The sequence below is a fragment of the Semicossyphus pulcher genome, unplaced genomic scaffold, assembly GCF_022749685.1.
Source record: "Semicossyphus pulcher isolate SPU_LCO1_2020_fin unplaced genomic scaffold, fSemPul1.0.p SCAF_9, whole genome shotgun sequence".
Classification (NCBI taxonomy): domain Eukaryota; kingdom Metazoa; phylum Chordata; class Actinopteri; order Labriformes; family Labridae; genus Semicossyphus; species Semicossyphus pulcher.
This window is the reverse complement of record NW_027211770.1, coordinates 18,671,224-18,689,358: the sequence shown is the minus strand read 5'-3', so window position 1 is coordinate 18,689,358 and position 18,135 is coordinate 18,671,224. Positions and strand designations below refer to the sequence as shown.

Sequence of the window (18,135 nt, the reverse complement as noted above, 5' to 3'; positions counted from 1 at the left end):
CTTTTCCTATCAAGAGTTAACTGGTCATGGCAGCACTGGAAAGTCTGAGAGGAAGAGGAGAAGCAGGGTTAGTTTTTGGCCCTCAAAGCCTAAATGGAGATGAAGAAGAGGAGGAGGGCTCACCTGCGGTAAGCTCACGTTACAGGAGAGAAGTTCACAGTTGCAGCAGTAGGATGCTACTCCTGTTTATATTTGTCACCAGGTTTTACTGAGTGTTTTGGTCCAGCATGGACAGGTGGCCCTCTGCTTCTATGACAGTAGTGATTCTTCTTTACACCTTATGAAAGACACTCCTGACAACTACGAGCTCCGCCTGCTGGCCAGAGGTAAGCAATACACAGACTGTTGCACACACAATTAGGTTCTCTTCCCCATAATATGCTGAGCTTTAGGTTTTTCATGTATTTTCAATAGCTCAAAAACGTAGTTATTTATTTAAACAGATATTTTTGCTTGTCTCCTTAAACATCTACCATGTACATCTACTTCCTGTTTTCATTTTGTTTAGTGATCCAGGAGATTAGTCCCCATGTTATAATTACCAGTGCAAAGCAGGAGCGCTGTATGACACGCTTCCTGCAACAACTTGGTGAGTTCTGGGAGACAAAAGTCTTAGCATAGGGAGGGGAAACAAGACAGAATTTTTTGTTTTGACATGGTGTGAGACAAGAGGAATCTAGGTCAAGGGAAAGAAATTAGATTTGGGTTGCTTAACTCTGCAGCAAGCTAGTGTGATAAGGGAGAAGATTGTACAAATATTAGACACTGCTTTATTAGGCTTTAACTGGGCATGTGATAGTGATAGTGAGTTTTACCCCATGGAACCTCTTTGTTCATTATAACTATTTCTGTCAAACAATTAACTGTTGTTTTCTCTTCCCCCTCTGTTGTATCCAAGGTTCAAACCCAAACTACAAACCAGAGGTGGTAACTTATCCCTTTGTTGACTTTGGTAATAAACACAAACCATGTTTATCAAATGAGCTGAATCATGTTTTGGCAGGATTTTCCAAAATTTACTGATTATTTTGAATCCTGCAGGTGTAGAGGTCGGTAAGCAGAGGCTACTTTCTGCCCATCTGCCTTTCCTTCCTGCATCCATTTCAGAAAGAGACAAAATGTCCTACCTCTCTTCCTGTATCTCCTTTGACTCACCCCTGATGGTGAGCCAGCTGTCTACATATCATTCTATCCATCAGTCCATCATTATGCAGGAGCTTATCATGAGCTGTCCATCATTTTGTGTGTTTGTGTGTGTGTTCATTTGTTATATAGCTGAGGGTAGTGGGTGCTCTGCTCAAATGTCTGGACAGGAGGAGAGTAGGAGTGGAGCTGGAAGACAGCAGTGTTGGAGTTCCTATCCTGCAGTTTCACGCCTACACACTGTTAGACACACATTTATGTAGCTTTGCAATACACACACATACACACACACAGATTGGACTGTGATAACACATTACCCATAATGAGTTTTGTCAATGAACAGTCCCTTTTACTGCTCTGTATTTAGATTGTCAAACAGGCAGCATTGGTGTACATTTCAGACATTGTGTTTTCATAGTAAGCTGCTCTGTACATCTACTGTAATACAATGTATCATATGTGATGTCTTGTCATATGTGATGCAGAAGTTTTCATACATGAAAAAGGTTGCTTTTTTAAAATGTGAATTGTTTGTTCCCAATATAGTGAAGGTGTTGTCTGCATTGACCGAGACACCTACAGGTAAGAGGTCCAACGCCGTCTCTATTACGTAAATGATCATTGTCCAATATATGTTCCTGACAAAAGCTGACACTGATCTACCAAATCTTTTATCACAAGTCTTTGTTCCACAATTACAACCTTTACTGCAGCTGTTTAGTTCATTTTCATTTGACTGTTAATTCTAAAAGAAAATATAGACAATTCTCTCAAACTTGCTTCCTAAATTTAGATCTGTATTTTCTCTGCATATCTTTGCTGTAGTTTTTTGTTACTGTGTTTTGGCACCTTTTGTGATAAAAACTGTATTTCTATAAAATAAATATGTTAAATTGCATAAAATGTGGTATTTAAATCAGATTTATTATTGGATGAGACAGATAGTGATGGAGAGATAACGAAGGGCTTTGTATTTGTTCCAGTGTACTTCAGATCTTCAAGTCAGAACTACACCCATCAGTGTACAAGCTTCATTCCGGTGAAAAGGAGGGACTCAGTCTTTATGGTACGCATAAATAAATCCTCTGTGTGTTTTTATACATGCTTTAATACATTAATTTTTCTTATTGTGTGTTGCAGGGATACTGAACCGCTGCAGGTGCAAGTTTGGTTCCAAACTGTTACGGTGAGAAACAGATCTTGCTGGAGTACAACCACACGATAAAAAAATAAAAATAAAAAAGAGGCCTTTACTTTATCAACAGAGAACTTCTTGGTATCCAGTTAAACTTATTTGATGTGTTTACCACCATGCTCTTTAACAGTGTGCCAAATATCTGCAGTTGGTTAGGGAAATTGATGTCAGATAGCTCCAGTATTTATTGCTGCAGCACCACCACTTCTACTACAGTACTAGTACTATGACTACTACTAATAGTCAGGACAAGTTAATAGTTAATTTAATTAAGAGCAGAAATTGAAAGTGCTATACATCATGCATAGAAACTATGATACTCAGTTTTACAACCATATAACCATAATAATTAGGTTAGAATTATTACATTAAACAATTAACTGATTTATAACAATAAGTACTTTGGAAAATACAACCTTAGCTGTTAATTTTTGCATATACTGTACATACACACTGTAGCACTGCTGCATTGCGATTCCTGTAGAATATTTTGGAAATTCGAGGTTTGCATTCTCCTGCTTGTATCTATGGCAACAACACAAATATGTCATCTTTTCCCACATAATACATCATCTATTTTGGTTGTTTCACCAATGTTATTATGTGGATTTTAATTCCATGCTATAATTATTGTGGAACTGTACTGTATTGGGATTCAGCCACTTTCCTTGCACACAACATGGGCGGTTCACTCTGGTCACTGTAATTGTTCTCTCTCAGGAATATGTAATCATCGTTTGTTCTATTTGTATTATAGACGTAACATATCTGTAAGTGGTGTCCTCTCTTCTTTCAGTGAGTGGTTTCTGCGGCCGACACAGGACCTGTCCGTGTTACACAGGAGACAGGAAGTGATACGTTTCTTTACGTCCCCTCGTAACTCCGACGCCCTGAGCACCCTGCAGTCCTCGCTGCGCAACATCAGTAACATACCAGTAACAGCTCCGACCAATGACCTCCTTTTTTCTCCACATCTGTGACTATTTATCCATTTCCCTGCTGTGTCACCACCTGAACATGGAAACTTTGCCTTTGCCTAAAGCTAGTGTGTGTTTGTGTGTGTTAGACTCTTCTGCGCAGGATGTCTCTCTCTCACACTAAAGTCACCGACTGGCAGAGTCTCTATAAGGTTGGAGCAACAGTATAACTATACACTCCTTATCCACCCGAGAAGTTCTGAGAATCGTGTACAAAATGTTGTGTTTGTGTTTGTTTGTCAGACAGTGTACAGTGTGGTGTGTATCAGAGACACAGTGCGACACCTGCCTCAGTCTATTCAGCTCTTTCGTGACATAAGTGAAGGCTTCTCTGATGACCTCCACTACATTGCCTCCCTCATCAGCAGAGTTGTGAGACACGCTTTAGTACACGGCTGTTAATCTGAGTGTCCTGGCTTTTGTTGATATGCTTGGTAGCTTACAATTGTTTTGCAGGCTGTTGAGTGTTATTGAGTTTGCCTCCACCTCTCATTTTGAACATGTAGGTGGATTTTGAAAGCAGCGTAGCTGAGAACCGCTTCACTATCAAACCGAACGTGGACCCAGCAATTGATGAGAGTAAGTGCTAAGAGTTACATACATAATGAAAGTTGAAAAATCTGATCAGAAGTCTCCAACAGTTATGGGCCTGTTTCAATACCTTTAAAGCATATATGGTGGTGGTTCAAAGTGTTAAAAATGCTTCCTCCCTCTGTTAGAGAAGAGGAGGATGATGGGCTTGTCAGACTTCCTGACAGATGTAGCCAGACGAGAGCTTGAACACCTTGATGCTCGCATCCCCTCCTGCTGCGTCATTTACATCCCTCTGGTCTGAACTTTATGTCTACACAGCTATAAGCTTTTATCTTTTTTTTACTCATCTGGTTTTTACCTGAATTAAACTGTGTAATGGGTGGGACTTATACAGAACAGTTCCTCTGGAGCATCACATATATCAGTACTCATTGTTTAAATCTCATTACAGATTGGATTCCTGCTCTCTGTCCCTCGCCTCCCCAGCATGGTGGAGAAAGAGGATTTTGAGATCGAGGGGCTTGACTTTATGGTTTGTGTGTGAGCTTGTCAACATGTTTATTAATTTTGAGTTCTTCAAAATGACAGACCATCATGTCGTACTCTGCCCTTTCCTTGTTGTCCATGGGTTAGTTTCTGTCAGAGGATCGTCTTCACTACCGCAGCCAGAGAACCAAGGAGCTGGACGACCTCCTCGGAGACATGCACTGTGACATAAGAGGTATTTTACCTCCTCACAAGCAGAAAACTTTAACCTGATAGCTGTGTACCTGAAATATTAGGAATCACTGAAGGTACTTCCTGTTTCTCAGACATGGAGACAGCCGTGATGACACAGTTGCAGAACACAATCCTCGAGAGGAGCGCTTCTCTTTACAAGGTTGGTATGCATCATTTCCAGGTTCTAAGGTTTATAACACAGCTCCCTCTTCAATAAAATGATCAAAAGCAAAAGTGTGTATGTGAAGTTTGTTGTATCAGCTATCAGTGTTCCTTTAGGGGGGGGTTGTTGTACATCTGATTGGAAAACAGGTCCTGAATAGCTTTCAAGTGCTGTGATATGTGTCTCATGACAGATGACATATCTATCTCTTGCTGTAATTGCAAGTTTAATTGTTATTTTTAAGGCAGGACCCTATGGGCAGCACCAATGATGAATGATGGTTGAAATGTTCTAATTATTAAGCAGGCTTGGCAATTAAATTATGTAAAATAAACAAAACAATTTATTGCAATACAGACTTGGTTTCAAACATATTAGGTTTTATTAAAGTGACGCTTAGCTCAGAACATCTTGTTTGAGATTTACTCACTAACTCAACTTTATTATTGATGTAATGGATTCCAATAACAACAATTATCAAAACATCCAAAACAAAGGCCGTAGGCCTCGTCTCGTTTCACATCCACAATCCTGTTGAGCTGAAGTTTGTGAGCTTCTGCTTGAGGCCACCTTCTATTTTGCTTCATTTCAAACCCGCTCTGTTCAGGACAGTCCGTGTGTTCCATGTGTGTGTTTTGCAGGTCTTGGATCTCACTGCTGAGCTGGATTGTCTGATGGCTATGAGCAGCGCCTCCCAAGAGTACAGCTACACCTCACCCAAACTGGCCAGCCACAGGAAGATAACAGTTATACAGGGCAGGTAGGCACTCACACACTACAAACAGTGACACAAACACACATAATGTAGAAATTGTATTGAATATGAGAATGCAGCACATGATTGATAAAAGCTGTGTTTTACAATTTTCTAGACACCCTCTATTAGAGCTGTGCTCCCCTGTGTTTGTGGCCAACTCCTTCCAGTGCTTAGAGACGCAGGGCCGAGTCAAGATCATCACGGGACCAAACTCATCTGGCAAAAGCATCTACCTCAAACAGGTGGGACAGTCAGAGAAAAAAAAAATCATCTCAGTAACAAGTAGAGTGATAAACTGTGTTTGGTCTTGACTAGCTGCATTATACTCAACCTTTCATGTCAGAGTGACACGGGTTTGCCATGTCCTTGTCTTTATATGGCCCATCATGTACTTCTGTTTACTTTAAATTGACCTTTCCTCTTTATTTTCTTTTTGTACTCCCAGTAAGCTGTTAATACAAGCAGGCCTAAAAGAGATCTTTAAGAAGCTAAACAATTCTTTTAGCATAATTGCACATAAACATCTGTTTCTTTTGTAGTTTTAGTGGCACTACATATACCTGTCACCTAACCTCAGCATTATGCTAGATGATAACGTCTGTCGTCATGTACATGATTTACATTTCCCCATTATTAGAAGAAACTGTAATTTACAACTTCATTAGAAAAAACATCAGAGGATTGTAATTAAGGGTGTTAATAAAGCTTCTTAATGACAGTGTACTCATTTATCACTTTGTAGGAGTTTTGACTGAGAATCACTGACCAAACACACAAACCCTCTCTTTTGTTTTGGCAGGTGGGTCTGATTGTGTTCATGGCTCTGATTGGCTCAGATGTGCCCGCAAAGGAGGCAGAGATTGGTCTCGTGGATGGGATCTTTACCCGTATGCAGAGCAGAGAGTCTGTGTCTGTGGGCCTCAGCACCTTCCTGATAGACCTCAACCAGGTACCCAAGACACTCACACTTCTATGCACACAAGCTTAAGTGTATGAATTTCTGTGTGTGGGTGTGGAAATAAAAGATATGAACTTCCAACACTACTGGCCTCTAGCTTCACTCCCACTCTCCACCTGTCAAGACATTTTTATACAGCAACTACTGCCTACAACCATAACACACACGCAAACAAACACACAAACTCACACAATAAAACAGACCAGTGTAGTTTAACAGTCTGCGTCTTTATTCTCCAGATGGCCCAGGCTCTGAACAGCAGCACCGGCAACTCATTAGTTCTCATCGATGAATTTGGAAAAGGAACTAACACAGTAAGAACAAACCTGCTCCAGCCCTTTGTGAATACAATACATATGTACACTCATAACAAGGACACACAGTGTCATTACATTCAAAGCGTCTGGAACCAGCTCCAGACAATATTCTGCACTGTGGAGTTGCAGCACGAACAGACCTTCAGTTCAGCCCAACATGTGCCTCCTATAAGCAGCAAAATAGCAGCAGCTGTAGACGTGCAGATGAACAGTAGAGGTGTTAATGTGCGCCATCTACAGGCTAGGGAAGTAATAATTATATATGTGCAACCTGCAGGCTGTTAAAAGTATTTCATGTATACTTTTTTTTTTTCATTTTATATTTTTATAACTTGAGCCCGTTTCCTGCTGGGTGTTTGGAAACACGGCATTCACAGTGCTGTGATTATGCACTCCTCCATCACTGTCTGCCATGTTACTCTGGAGAGGGACGGAGAGGGTCCAAAGCAATTTTATTTATTTAAGAAGAAAAAGAGGTGTGGGAGGCAGAGGCCAGTAGAAAAGAATAAAAGAAAACTACCAATGTTGGCTCAATGAGTTCTGTCATATCCTTGTTTACAAATGTTAACAAGAAGAATTTAAAGTGGCTACAATCAATATTTTTATAATTATGATGCCTTATATGACAGTATGAAAGGGGTCGCTCATAGTGATGAACCAAGAGAGAATTGTCATCTACATCTGCAGCTCCAATCAGCTTTGTGGAGCATTACAGCGAGTTTCAGCTCATTGTCCAGCTGCCTGGAAAACAACTTCCCTGTTTTAGTTTACTCATACCACTCTAATAGCGTATTTAGCCGCAGCAGGCTGTTATTTTCAACTCGAACCTTATTGTATCCAACCTACCCAGCACTAAACAACAGACTGACTCAATTAGCAACTAAATGTTGAGCATAGTGTTGCATTTAGAGCCTGATAGTTCCATCAGGAGTTGGTGGAGAGCAAAAACAGAGCTAAAAGAGAGGCGATGTCTTTAAGGGGGAAAGGAAATTACAGCTGTAACACTCTCAGCTTTTATCTGCAGGCGGTGACATGTACCATATGACTGCACCCCCTTCTCTCTTTGTCGTTACAACCCTCGCCATGTCAAGTTTTTTCACATTACATTTTTTAAAAATAATTGCAAAACTCCTCTCAAAAAATCTGCTTTTCTAAACTGCTGCTGCTGCTTTCTTCTCCTATTGGCAGTTCAGATGGTCAGACAATGACAGCAGCTCCTCATTCTGAAAAAACACGTAACCTATTTGTACAAAAAAAGTTTCAAAGTAAACGTACAAACTTTAATTTGTCTTTTATCATGAGAATTAAACTATAATTAAATACACATATAGTTTCTATTCTGTTGTGAATGTGATCAAAGATTAAGTAATCACCTGTGACATTATTTACATTGTTTATTAAGTGAACATTTAGTAAAGCAAGGGGACATCTGGTTGGTGGATCTTTAAATCCTCAGATCAGTAAGGGTGCTCTGTTATCTGTTAATTGATTTATTGGTACCGGCAAGGGCTCAATTTCAGGCTATCATGGGTCTAATAGTTAAAGGCATTAAACAGTTTAAGACCAAATTAAATTAAGATAAAGTGCCCCTGTGTAATGTTCCCCTTCAGGTGGATGGACTCTCCCTGCTGGCTGCATCAATCTCTCATTGGCTGAGAAAAGCTCCGGCGGATGTTCCTCACGTGCTGCTGGCCACTAACTTCCACAGTTTGCTGCAGCTGGGCCTCCTGCCCTCCTCCGACCTGCTGTCTCTTCTGGTACTAAGATAAGCTGAGATTGTGCAGTGGTAAAATGTAGCCTGAAGGATTTGATTAATGTTCAGTGAGGTCTGTGCTGCAGGATAATGTTGACTGCAGACTTCATAGTGAGCAATGAGCTAATGAGGCTCCACTTGAGATTTGTTTTACGTCATTAGAAGTTTATTTTATAACTTTGTGTGTGTGTGTGTCTGTGTGTTAGACTCTGGAGACAGCAGTGGACGGTGATGAGTTGGTGTTTTTGTACCAACTGAAGGAAGGGATCTGTCAGTCTAGCTATGCTGCCAACATCGCCACTCTGGCAGGCCTGCCAACCAGCCTCGTACAGAGAGGAGTGGAGGTAACACTAACTTAGCTACACAAACACAGACAGAGACTCAGCTAGACAGACTGTTTGTGGGTATGTGTGTTTGGTCAGGTGTCTGAACTGTACAGGACAGGGCGGCCCGTCAAACGCATTGACAGAGCATCATCAGATGAGCAGGCAAACAGGTTCGTTAAACTTTAGCTGCACCGAATAGCAAAAAAGAAGGGAGCAGAGTCTGTCTTACAGGCAGATGTGCATTGTGTGTGGTTGACAGGTGTAGGTCCGTGGTGGAGAAGTTCCTGGGCCTCGACCTGGAGGACAAAGACTTGGACCTGCAGCACTTCATGAAAGAGGAGCTCCTGCCCTCTGCTGGGGAGCTGCTGAACCGCAGCTGAACTGTTCTGCCGCAACTTTAACCACATTTCTACAACTCCATGGTCAGTTCGTTCATTCACTATCTAATGTTCAGCTGGTTTTGACAGACAGCATACTTTAGCTGATGCTCAGGATACAGTTATCTAAAAATATGATAATTGTTATACTAAATATAACTTAAATAAATATTTTACTGCAAATGTTTGAAAGGCTAGATTTTTTTCTTGTTTTCAGACGGAAATGCCCTGATGAAAAGAAAACAAACAGATTGGTTGGATTGAAGTCTCTCTAAACTTCTGTTTATGCTCTAATTATCTAAGTAGCGTTTTCCAATTAAGTCGTCTACTGGGCCGTATGAAAGTACAGTATGCTGGTGATTTTTCTTCACCATATGGTCAAAGTCCTTTCAGCATCACTTCACAGTCTTTTTTCCTTTTTGTTTCGACAGCAGAAATATAAATGCAGCTTGTTCATTGTGATCCCGTCGAGGATTCAGAGAGGTACCAGACAGTTAGAAGAGCCACAGAGAGATAGAAAAGCGTGGTGATCGGACGTTTGTGCGCCGAGTTGCAGAAGGGAGTGTTGCAGCAGTATTTGGTCATGACAAAGATGGTTGTGTCAGAGAAGAGCGCCACCTTCTTTTCCACGCCGCACTCTTCCACCTTCGCACACCCCAAAGTCTTAACGTCCAGAGAATCAGCTGGGGAGATAAGTGTAACATCTCTTAGTAAATTAAAGCCCCCTGATATGAATTCATAAACATACACTGACTACAGAGATGACCCTATCCAACACACCTGCCTTCCCTCTGCCCGTGAAGCAGACCTCCTTGCGGCTGCAGTTGGTTTCAGTGGTATAGCAGGCATCCCAGAAGCCCAGGTCACAACGGAAACATTTCAGAACCTCCTCCGCTCCGACTGACTCCAAGAGCGGCTTTGCTGGCTCCCTCTCTTTACCTGAGCCCAAAAAAACGCCACAGAAACAGTTTGACACAAACAAGCTTTACTGGCATGAATTTGGACAGCAAATGTAGCTGAAGGACACAGCGTCTAATAACAATATGAAAAAACATCCAGTACACTGAGGAAACATGGTCAGGATGGCAAGATAGAAAGTTCAGGGGAAAACTCCACAAAATCGGTGATGAAACAGCACGAAAAACTGTTAACAACATACAAGACAGATAAGCAAAGAACAACAATACATATCTAAATTATAGACACAATGTTAATGGAAGAAATACTCTGGATTATTCAGATTTTGAGGCTTTTATATAATAGCTCCTTGGACTCATTTATAATTCAGGCTGTGCTGAATGTGTGAATTGCTGGAGAGCTATCGAAGGACATCCAGCCAAACTGATGAGCCACATTCTGTCGAGCACTTAAGCATCTCAGAAATATTTTGTTTATTCTGCAGCAGTCTGGAATTTGTTTCTTTGAGTGGATGACTTGTGTTAGTCGGGGAGAGCTCCAAGTCTTCGGGCTGCATCGTGTTTTTATTAAACAGACAGATACTGGAATTAATAGAAAGAGTTGGCAGAACAACTCTGTGCTGAAGTGGGAAAAACCCTGAGTTATCCCTGCCCCACTGTACTGCACAATCCCTGAAAGTGATACAACTCGTTAGCTCTTTTTTGCAGTGGGAAACTGCAGTTGTTTAAAGCTCATACTACCTGTGCCATTTCATATTTAAATAACTGTAACGAGAGCATATTTAGCTACTAAAATGTGTTGTTATCCAGGTGTTTTTGCATGTTACAGCCTCTCTGTCAGATATTTATGCTAAGAATAGCCCATCTTGTTGCCAATGGATGGTCTCAGAACTGCAATAGGCTGCTGCTGCTGGAACCGAATTAATCTCCTTCGCGGGGCAATGAGTTGAGTTAAGGAAGGCTCATGATCCTTATCCCCTGTCATCTCGTTAGCTTGTGCCAGCTCAGGTGAACGGTCAGACGAAATAGACGTGAGGTAAGTGCAAACTTACGAAATCAAAGCTCTGTTGCCAATTTTGAGCATTAGGAAGTCTGTATTAGGTACACCTGTCTGATCCATCAATACTGAAATTAAGCGTGAACTCATAAAGGTTGTTTGTGGACATTTTTAGACTTCTGTTCTGCTGCTTTATTAGAAGGTTTTTTAAACCACTTTATGTTAATGAGGGGAGATTTAAATACTGCCTCCAAAAAGTCTTATAGTTGAATCTACAACTCTTTTAAACATTAAAAAACCTTATAACCTTAATGAAGTCAGGATACTTTGAAGGGCTGCAACATTTATTGATAAGCGGGTTAACACACCTATTCTAATAATTGATTGAGTCTTTCTTTAAGCATAAAACTGTTGGTTCCAGCCTCCCAAATGTGAGAATGTGCTGCTTTATATCGTCCAACATTATGATAAATTACATTTTTGAGGGTTTAATCAAAAGGAGACATTAGAAGATGTCAACGTTTGAGTCTTTGAGCGACACTGAAGCCAACAATGAATAGATTAATCAAGAAAAGCATGTGCAAACTAATTATGGTAAAAAAAAAAAAAAAAACTCTTAGCCCTGATTTATTGCAGGGTTTGACAGTATAAGTATGATTTAAATCAATTTGACATAACTAATCAAATCCTAATGAGTAAATAGTTCACAGCTTTGTGAAACAAGTAGAACTTGTTGCTTGTGAGGCTTCAATAAGACGTTAATACCCAGTTGATACAGAACAGAAATCACTGTTTGATCTACACCAGCTATAATCCGAGGTACTACGTCCTCTTACCTTGAGCAGGTGTGAGCATCAAAATGGCAAAACCCCAGAATATCAGTCCTTTCATTTTGAGCAGGATACTTCTTCCACTGACTGCACCATGAGGACTGCGGAGGAGACCGGACTCGGGCTGAAATTGGATTAGTGCGGAGAGCACCTGCTATTTTCCCTGCACTGATCACACTGCTGAGAGGCTGCGGATGATCAAACAAGAGATGTCTTTGGGGGGCAATAGCTGCAAATTACAGCCCTCACCTGGATTGTAAGGTCTGTGAAAGAAGAGAGGGTGGAAGCTGAAGGGTTTTATGTCTCCTTTAATGTCAGAAATTTGGTTTATTAGCTGTTTGAACAGAAGATACAGCGTGAATGTTTCAAATCAAGCTTGTAACTCATCCCTCTGTGACATGACGTACCTAATGCCAGATGTAGAAAAAAGAAAGCGTCACATTCCTGGAAAACATTTCTCAATCCAGCTGATGCTCAACTTTTTTCACAATGATGGATGGAATAACTGGATCCCTTTTCGTGCTGTTACAGGTGAAAACTTTGAAATACACGTGATTTAAACCAGCATGATGAGGTCGGCTGATCCTCCGACGCTCACACCTGTCACGCTGAAAATATGTTTATCATAGCTCCGCTTTCTTAAGGAGTATGGCTCCTGAGTCAGCGCAGGGTTAAGCAGCTTACAGCCTCCAGTCCGTCTGCTTAGATATCAACACACTTAATCTCTCAGAGGAGGGATTGATTCAGTTTTATTCTCAATGCAGCAAAATAACAAGTCGCTGAATTATGTAAGAAACCACAGTGACTCTTCTGTGATGCTGCTTCGCTGGTCATATGGGTCATGGGTTTTATCTCATTTTAATCTGAACATTAGGGATGGCTCATAAATCAAACTCTGCATGAATGTATTTTAAGAGAGAATAAATATTTCTGACGGTAGCAGGGCTCAAATGGTTGTTGATTTATTGTAATTTCTTTTAAGCAACAATATGAAACATTTGCTGGTTTCCAAATGTAAAATGTTCTTGTTTTTCTTCCTTATAAAAAAAGTCTCTTTACATTTTGGACAGTTGTTCCCTCTAAAAAAAAAGAACAACAATTTTCTGATACTTGTTTGATCCATTTTGACCAGTAATCTTCTCTTAACAGTTTCAACAGTGCATACATTTTAGCCCCCCAAAAAACTGGCAACTGATTTTATGCAACATTTTTTAGATGCAGCCCTACAGTCCAGCATCTTCCCCTCTACATGTAAACACATCAGAGCATCTCACAGTGAGAAAAAGGACTCGTATATGTGCGAGGGTGCAGAGTTGGAGCTGCTTTTCTGAGCGATAAGTGCGAAGGAGGCTGCTTGTAGCTTGTTGCAAGATTCAAACACATCTTCTCCGCTCCTGAAAGATACATCCAGCTCCTAAAACAGCATCCTGAACCTACACACCACCCTCCACTGACTCTGTGAGTGTGCGAGAGATGGGTGCTGTTTTTTAGTGAGTGAAATGTGTGGCTGAAAATTACTGTACACTGTAGTCTCAGTCGTCATCTGGATGGCAGGATCCCAGCATGGGCCCGAACAACAAGGAAATACTCCGCAGTCCTGAAGCACCTATAAAACCCCTCAGACTGATCCCCTGTGTAATTAGAGGCTGGAGGAGAAAATGCTGGCGATAATTAAAATCCTACCCGTTACCTCTCGCTCTGTTCAAACACGCTCGCTTTGGCTTAATTGGACCTGACAACATATTACTCTGTTTTGTTTTGTTCTATTCTGGCTGCAGGATTGAGATGATGGAGGATGGAGTATTTGAATAAAAGCGTAGGAATCGGATGATGAAGAGAGGAGATGAAAGGTCGGGATGGTGGGAGAGTGAGGCTTCAGTTACACGACTCACAGGGCCGCTTTTCTCAGTTACGCTGCGTCAGGAATCACTCATAACCGCCTCAACACATTTTTCCTATGCTCTTTTCTTTCTGTCAACACTGATTGAAATTCTTACATCTCACTCGAGAAGAGGGAGAAAACAGAGCAGCTGACACTGAATTTACAAAGAAATGTTGAATTACAGAAAAAAACAAAAGTCCACATTGCGTGCGTTCAGAGCACCAGCTGGTATTTATAGCGTGGCTGTAGGTGTGGAGTGAGCGCTGTGTGGCCTTTTGTGCTTCTCTTGTTTATACCGAGACACAATTTGCTCTGATAAAGAGTAGATTACAGTATGTGTGAGATTAGATAAAGACTTAATTGAGACCTAATCTGGCTCATCCTCTTACCAAACCTCTCCAGTGAGGAAATGTAGACTCTGTATCTCTGCAGAGAGGATGTGTGTGTGTGTGAGAGAGAGATAGAAGGGGGGAGTAGACTAAGTGTGTTCCTCTCCCGGTATGGCACCCAACTAAGTTTTCAGCAATCCTCCTCACGTCCTAATATGGTCAAACAAGCAGTGGCTTTGGGGATTTTGGGCACGGGTGAGTTCAAAGACAACAAGATGGGTTCAGCTGACATCAAACAGCCCAGCTTCAATCTTTCAAACGTGGGTGAGTCAGAGAAGATGTAGGACAAAAAACCCCTCACAGAATGTGACTCAGAGCCACTGCGCCATTCTGAGGCACTAAAACATACCAAGAAACAGTCTCGTCTTTTGTTCAGTGCCTGCACGTGAAACCGATGTATCTCATCATGCATATTTTATGAGACAGTAAGAGTTGAACAAGTCGGAGGTTCAGTGTTGAGGCGGCAGAGGAGAGCCTGTCCGTATGTTGAAGTTGATTTCACTGGAGTTGCAGGAGTCTGAGTAGACTGAGGAGTGGGAGATGGAGAGGCAGGGGGAGGGAGAGTGAGGAGTCGGCTCCTGGTGGTGCAGGACTCGGGCCAACAGCGTTGATCTCCCCTCCTTCTCCTCCTCCTCTCTGTATTCCTCTTTACATCTACCTCCTGCGTCCGAAGGAGGCGGCGGGGACGGCCTGCTGCTGATGTTGTGTCTGTTCCTGCCAAACGGAGGAGGAGGAAGAGGAGGACCACAGTTCTGGTCTAAGAGGGGGCGCGCGTGGGCCGGAGTAGCCCAGCATCCTTGCTCACCGTCTCCACACTCCCACTGCTCCTGACAGCTGAAGCTGGGCTGGTCCTGCGAGTCATCCCAACCGTTTCCTCCCTTCAGATCCTCCAGGTCGTCTGGTGTCTCTCGTCTGAGGACTTCACGGTCCCGGTTCTCGTACAGCAGCGTGGCGGCGCAGATGAAGATGAAGAGGCCCACTCCCATGACCACAGGACCGGCCAGTTTCATCCTCTCCACGTGGGTGCTGCCTCGGCCAGCCGCTGGCTTTGGTGCTGCCGAAACATAGCCTGCCACTGCAACGGCCATCCCCACCAGAACCACAGCTACACCCAGCATGAGCCACACGCCGGGGGCAGAGCGCAGGATGAGTTTGGTCTGGAGGGCTTTACCTTTCCTCAGGTGTCTGTGGCATGCTGGGAGGCAGGCAGGTGAAGAGTGGGAGGAGTGGGAGGAGGCGGGGCTGCAGACTGGACTGGCTGCTGTCATCCTCTGGCTTCAGACTGCACAAAGAGAAGACAGAAAACAGGACAATGAGCAGAAATAGGAGAATAAAAGAAGCATGCAGCATCAGAGGGAGAGCACAGGGGGTGTTGGAGAGGAGATAGTTTACTCTGCAATGCACACAACAGGAAATAGCTGCTTTAATAAGACATGTGGCTGAGTTAATGAGATGCCAAACCTTCTGCAGCTCCTCCAGTGTCTCTGTGGAGCCATACAGAGACTCTCAGCTCTCCACTGAACCCTGCAGCAGCCTCTCTGAACCCGGACTCAACTGTTACTTAGACACTCATTCATCCGCAGGAGGCTTAAACATGACTGACCCCTGTCAGGACCTCATGATTTCACTACTCAATCTCACTGCAGCCATGAATAAGAGTCACGTTACTACAGCAATCCCTCCAAACTGAACTCGTGATATAATTTCCCCTGGGGCAAGTGAACACAACACGATTCACCAGCAAAGATTGGGTATCAAGTCATGTCTTAGAAGTGCTCTTACACATGCATCTTTAATGTCACATTTAAATTCATGCAGCTCGACAGATCTGGTGTAGACTACAGAAATCCACTGCAGCTAACTGTCCGGTTACTGACACGCAGTCAGTATAAAACCAGTTTGGGTACTTGCCTTGTTTTGGACGTAAATCCGAAGCAGAAACTGCCTCCTCGGCATTATCAAAATAAAAAAACCCGAGTTACGTTTCTCCTTCCTCTCCTCCGCGCGTCTTCTCCAACACTTTATTCTAAATTAAATCCAGACTTTCGCTAATTCCTCCTCAGATTAAGACGTGTTTTCAAGCCTTAGTTTTTCTGTGTGCGGAGCAACAGCTGGTGCTGCGGAGCCCAAAATGAAGCTTTTAGAGTAAATAACAGTGTTACTAAAAGTGGTGCAAAGCTGCTCTCTGCCTCCGTGTCTCCTCGCTGCTTGTGCGCCTCTGCAGCCCGTGTTTTGATTTGTCTCTGTGTGTGGAGAGGAGGGGTCGTGGGAATCAGTGGCTGGTCCAGGCCAGTCCCACGCTGAGCTCAGTTATTCTTAGAGATCACCAGACATCAATTTACCGAAGAAGAAGAAGAAGAAGCTTCCCTTCATAGGAGATCAAAAGAGGTGGATTAATCGATAAAGTAGTTTTTGTTTTTTTGACATTTTGCCTTTTCAAAAATATCCCCAAAATCAGGCCACCATCAAATTTTCCAATTCTTTGATGTTTCATGTTAGTAGATGCTTTGATTGTAAAGGGTTAACTACATTTTTTTAACCTTTGACACAAAGTCTGTGTAAAGTTCCTGTAGAGCCTTCTTAATACATGACAATAAAAGCTGTATGAGGTTTAAGTGGCTCCATAGGGACAATATGAAGTCTGATTATTTGTGATAAGTGACGTCATTTGAGTCACCGTTGAATGGGTCTCAAGACAAGTTAAAAATGAAACAAATCTAAGGTTATGGAGATGAAAAGAATGAGACCTCGATGGCCTGCTGCTCATGTCTGCTTGGGGCAAATATCAATTAAACACACCTGAATGTTCGACTGAACTTTCGCCAATGATGTTGCATTGTGGGTAAAGTAGGTGCCAGGTTTCGAAAAAGGCAGAAAGGTGTGTGGGATAAAAAAATTACAATATCACTGGTTCTACTGTGTCTTTTTTTTCTCCTTTATTTGTGAAACTGTATGTGAGCCCAACTTCATTAAAGGAGTACAATGTTAAATCATTGGGGCCTTTTTAAAGCTATGAAATATGCCCACATAGCATACATATTGTAGCGACCAGAGGGGGGTGCCGTCACGTGAGGCACAAAGCATTGTGGGACTGTTGATGTTCACATTGTTTTAGTGTGTTTTAATGACAGTGTGTTCATGTTTTGATTGTTGTAGTTATGTTGGTGTTATATAATGTGTTTCCAGTGTTTGTGTGGCTAGGAAAGCATTACAGTTTATCTAGCAATGTAGCCACCATGACCAAGACTCGTGTCTTGATTAATGAGGTGTGTCCAAGTCTCGTATGGTTCTGTTTAGAATTCACTAGCACCACCTCAAATTAAGCGGTAAATACGGCACAGGTGTTGTTTGAAGTGAGAAAATCTGTCTCCCATCTGTGATGTCCACGCAAGCTCGCCACAATGTTCAATTTAAATCCGGACCGCTGTCTGTTAGGCAACTATAGAACTACGGTTAAATATCATAATAGAGAGTTACACCTCTATATTGGAGTTATGCATGTATTGCACCTTTCATGATTGTGTTCATGACTGTGTTACAATTCAATATTTGCTGATATCAAGAAGTCTGCCATGATGTGATTTTCGTTTGGTTCAATTTAGGAGCCTTAAGACAACATCATTGGCCCATCTGAATCTTTGCATGTTATTAGAAATGTATAGTGTGTTTTCGAATTGATGCCGTTTCACAAACATATCAAGATACTGAGGTGCATCAATATTTTCTTACTTACTCTTTTAACCATGGCTGTTTGGTTTTTTTTATCATATTCTATCAGACACAATACTTTTGGTTGTATCTACAAAACAAAAACTGAATATCTAAGTTCCAAAAAAGAATCCAAAAGATGATCTACATGTGCGTGTTTCTGTGCTGAGATCACTGAGATGAAACGAGGAC

General features: G+C 42.0%; 2 protein-coding genes across 2 annotated transcripts; one reads left to right on the top strand and one right to left on the bottom strand.

Annotated features, from left to right (window-relative positions):
* The first annotated feature begins 26 nt into the window (after window positions 1-26).
* Window positions 27-9,223, top strand: msh5 (mutS homolog 5). The gene is made up of 25 exons (XM_069656348.1): window positions 27-128; window positions 203-326; window positions 509-589; window positions 899-952; window positions 1,042-1,163; window positions 1,276-1,385; window positions 1,690-1,725; window positions 2,127-2,209; window positions 2,284-2,329; window positions 3,135-3,273; window positions 3,405-3,467; window positions 3,559-3,687; window positions 3,822-3,894; window positions 4,035-4,144; window positions 4,301-4,381; window positions 4,483-4,570; window positions 4,662-4,729; window positions 5,374-5,492; window positions 5,605-5,731; window positions 6,289-6,438; window positions 6,687-6,761; window positions 8,375-8,521; window positions 8,724-8,861; window positions 8,940-9,013; window positions 9,103-9,223. The coding sequence occupies exons 1-25, from the start codon at window positions 27-29 to the stop codon at window positions 9,221-9,223; spliced, it is 2,460 nt and encodes an 819-aa protein (XP_069512449.1).
* Window positions 9,224-12,221: 2,998 nt separating this feature from the next.
* On the bottom strand, window positions 12,222-15,503 carry LOC138584390 (uncharacterized). The gene has a single exon (XM_069656610.1). The coding sequence runs from the start codon at window positions 15,501-15,503 to the stop codon at window positions 14,685-14,687; it is 819 nt and encodes a 272-aa protein (XP_069512711.1). The 3' UTR covers window positions 12,222-14,684.
* Between the last annotated feature and the right edge of the window lie 2,632 nt (window positions 15,504-18,135).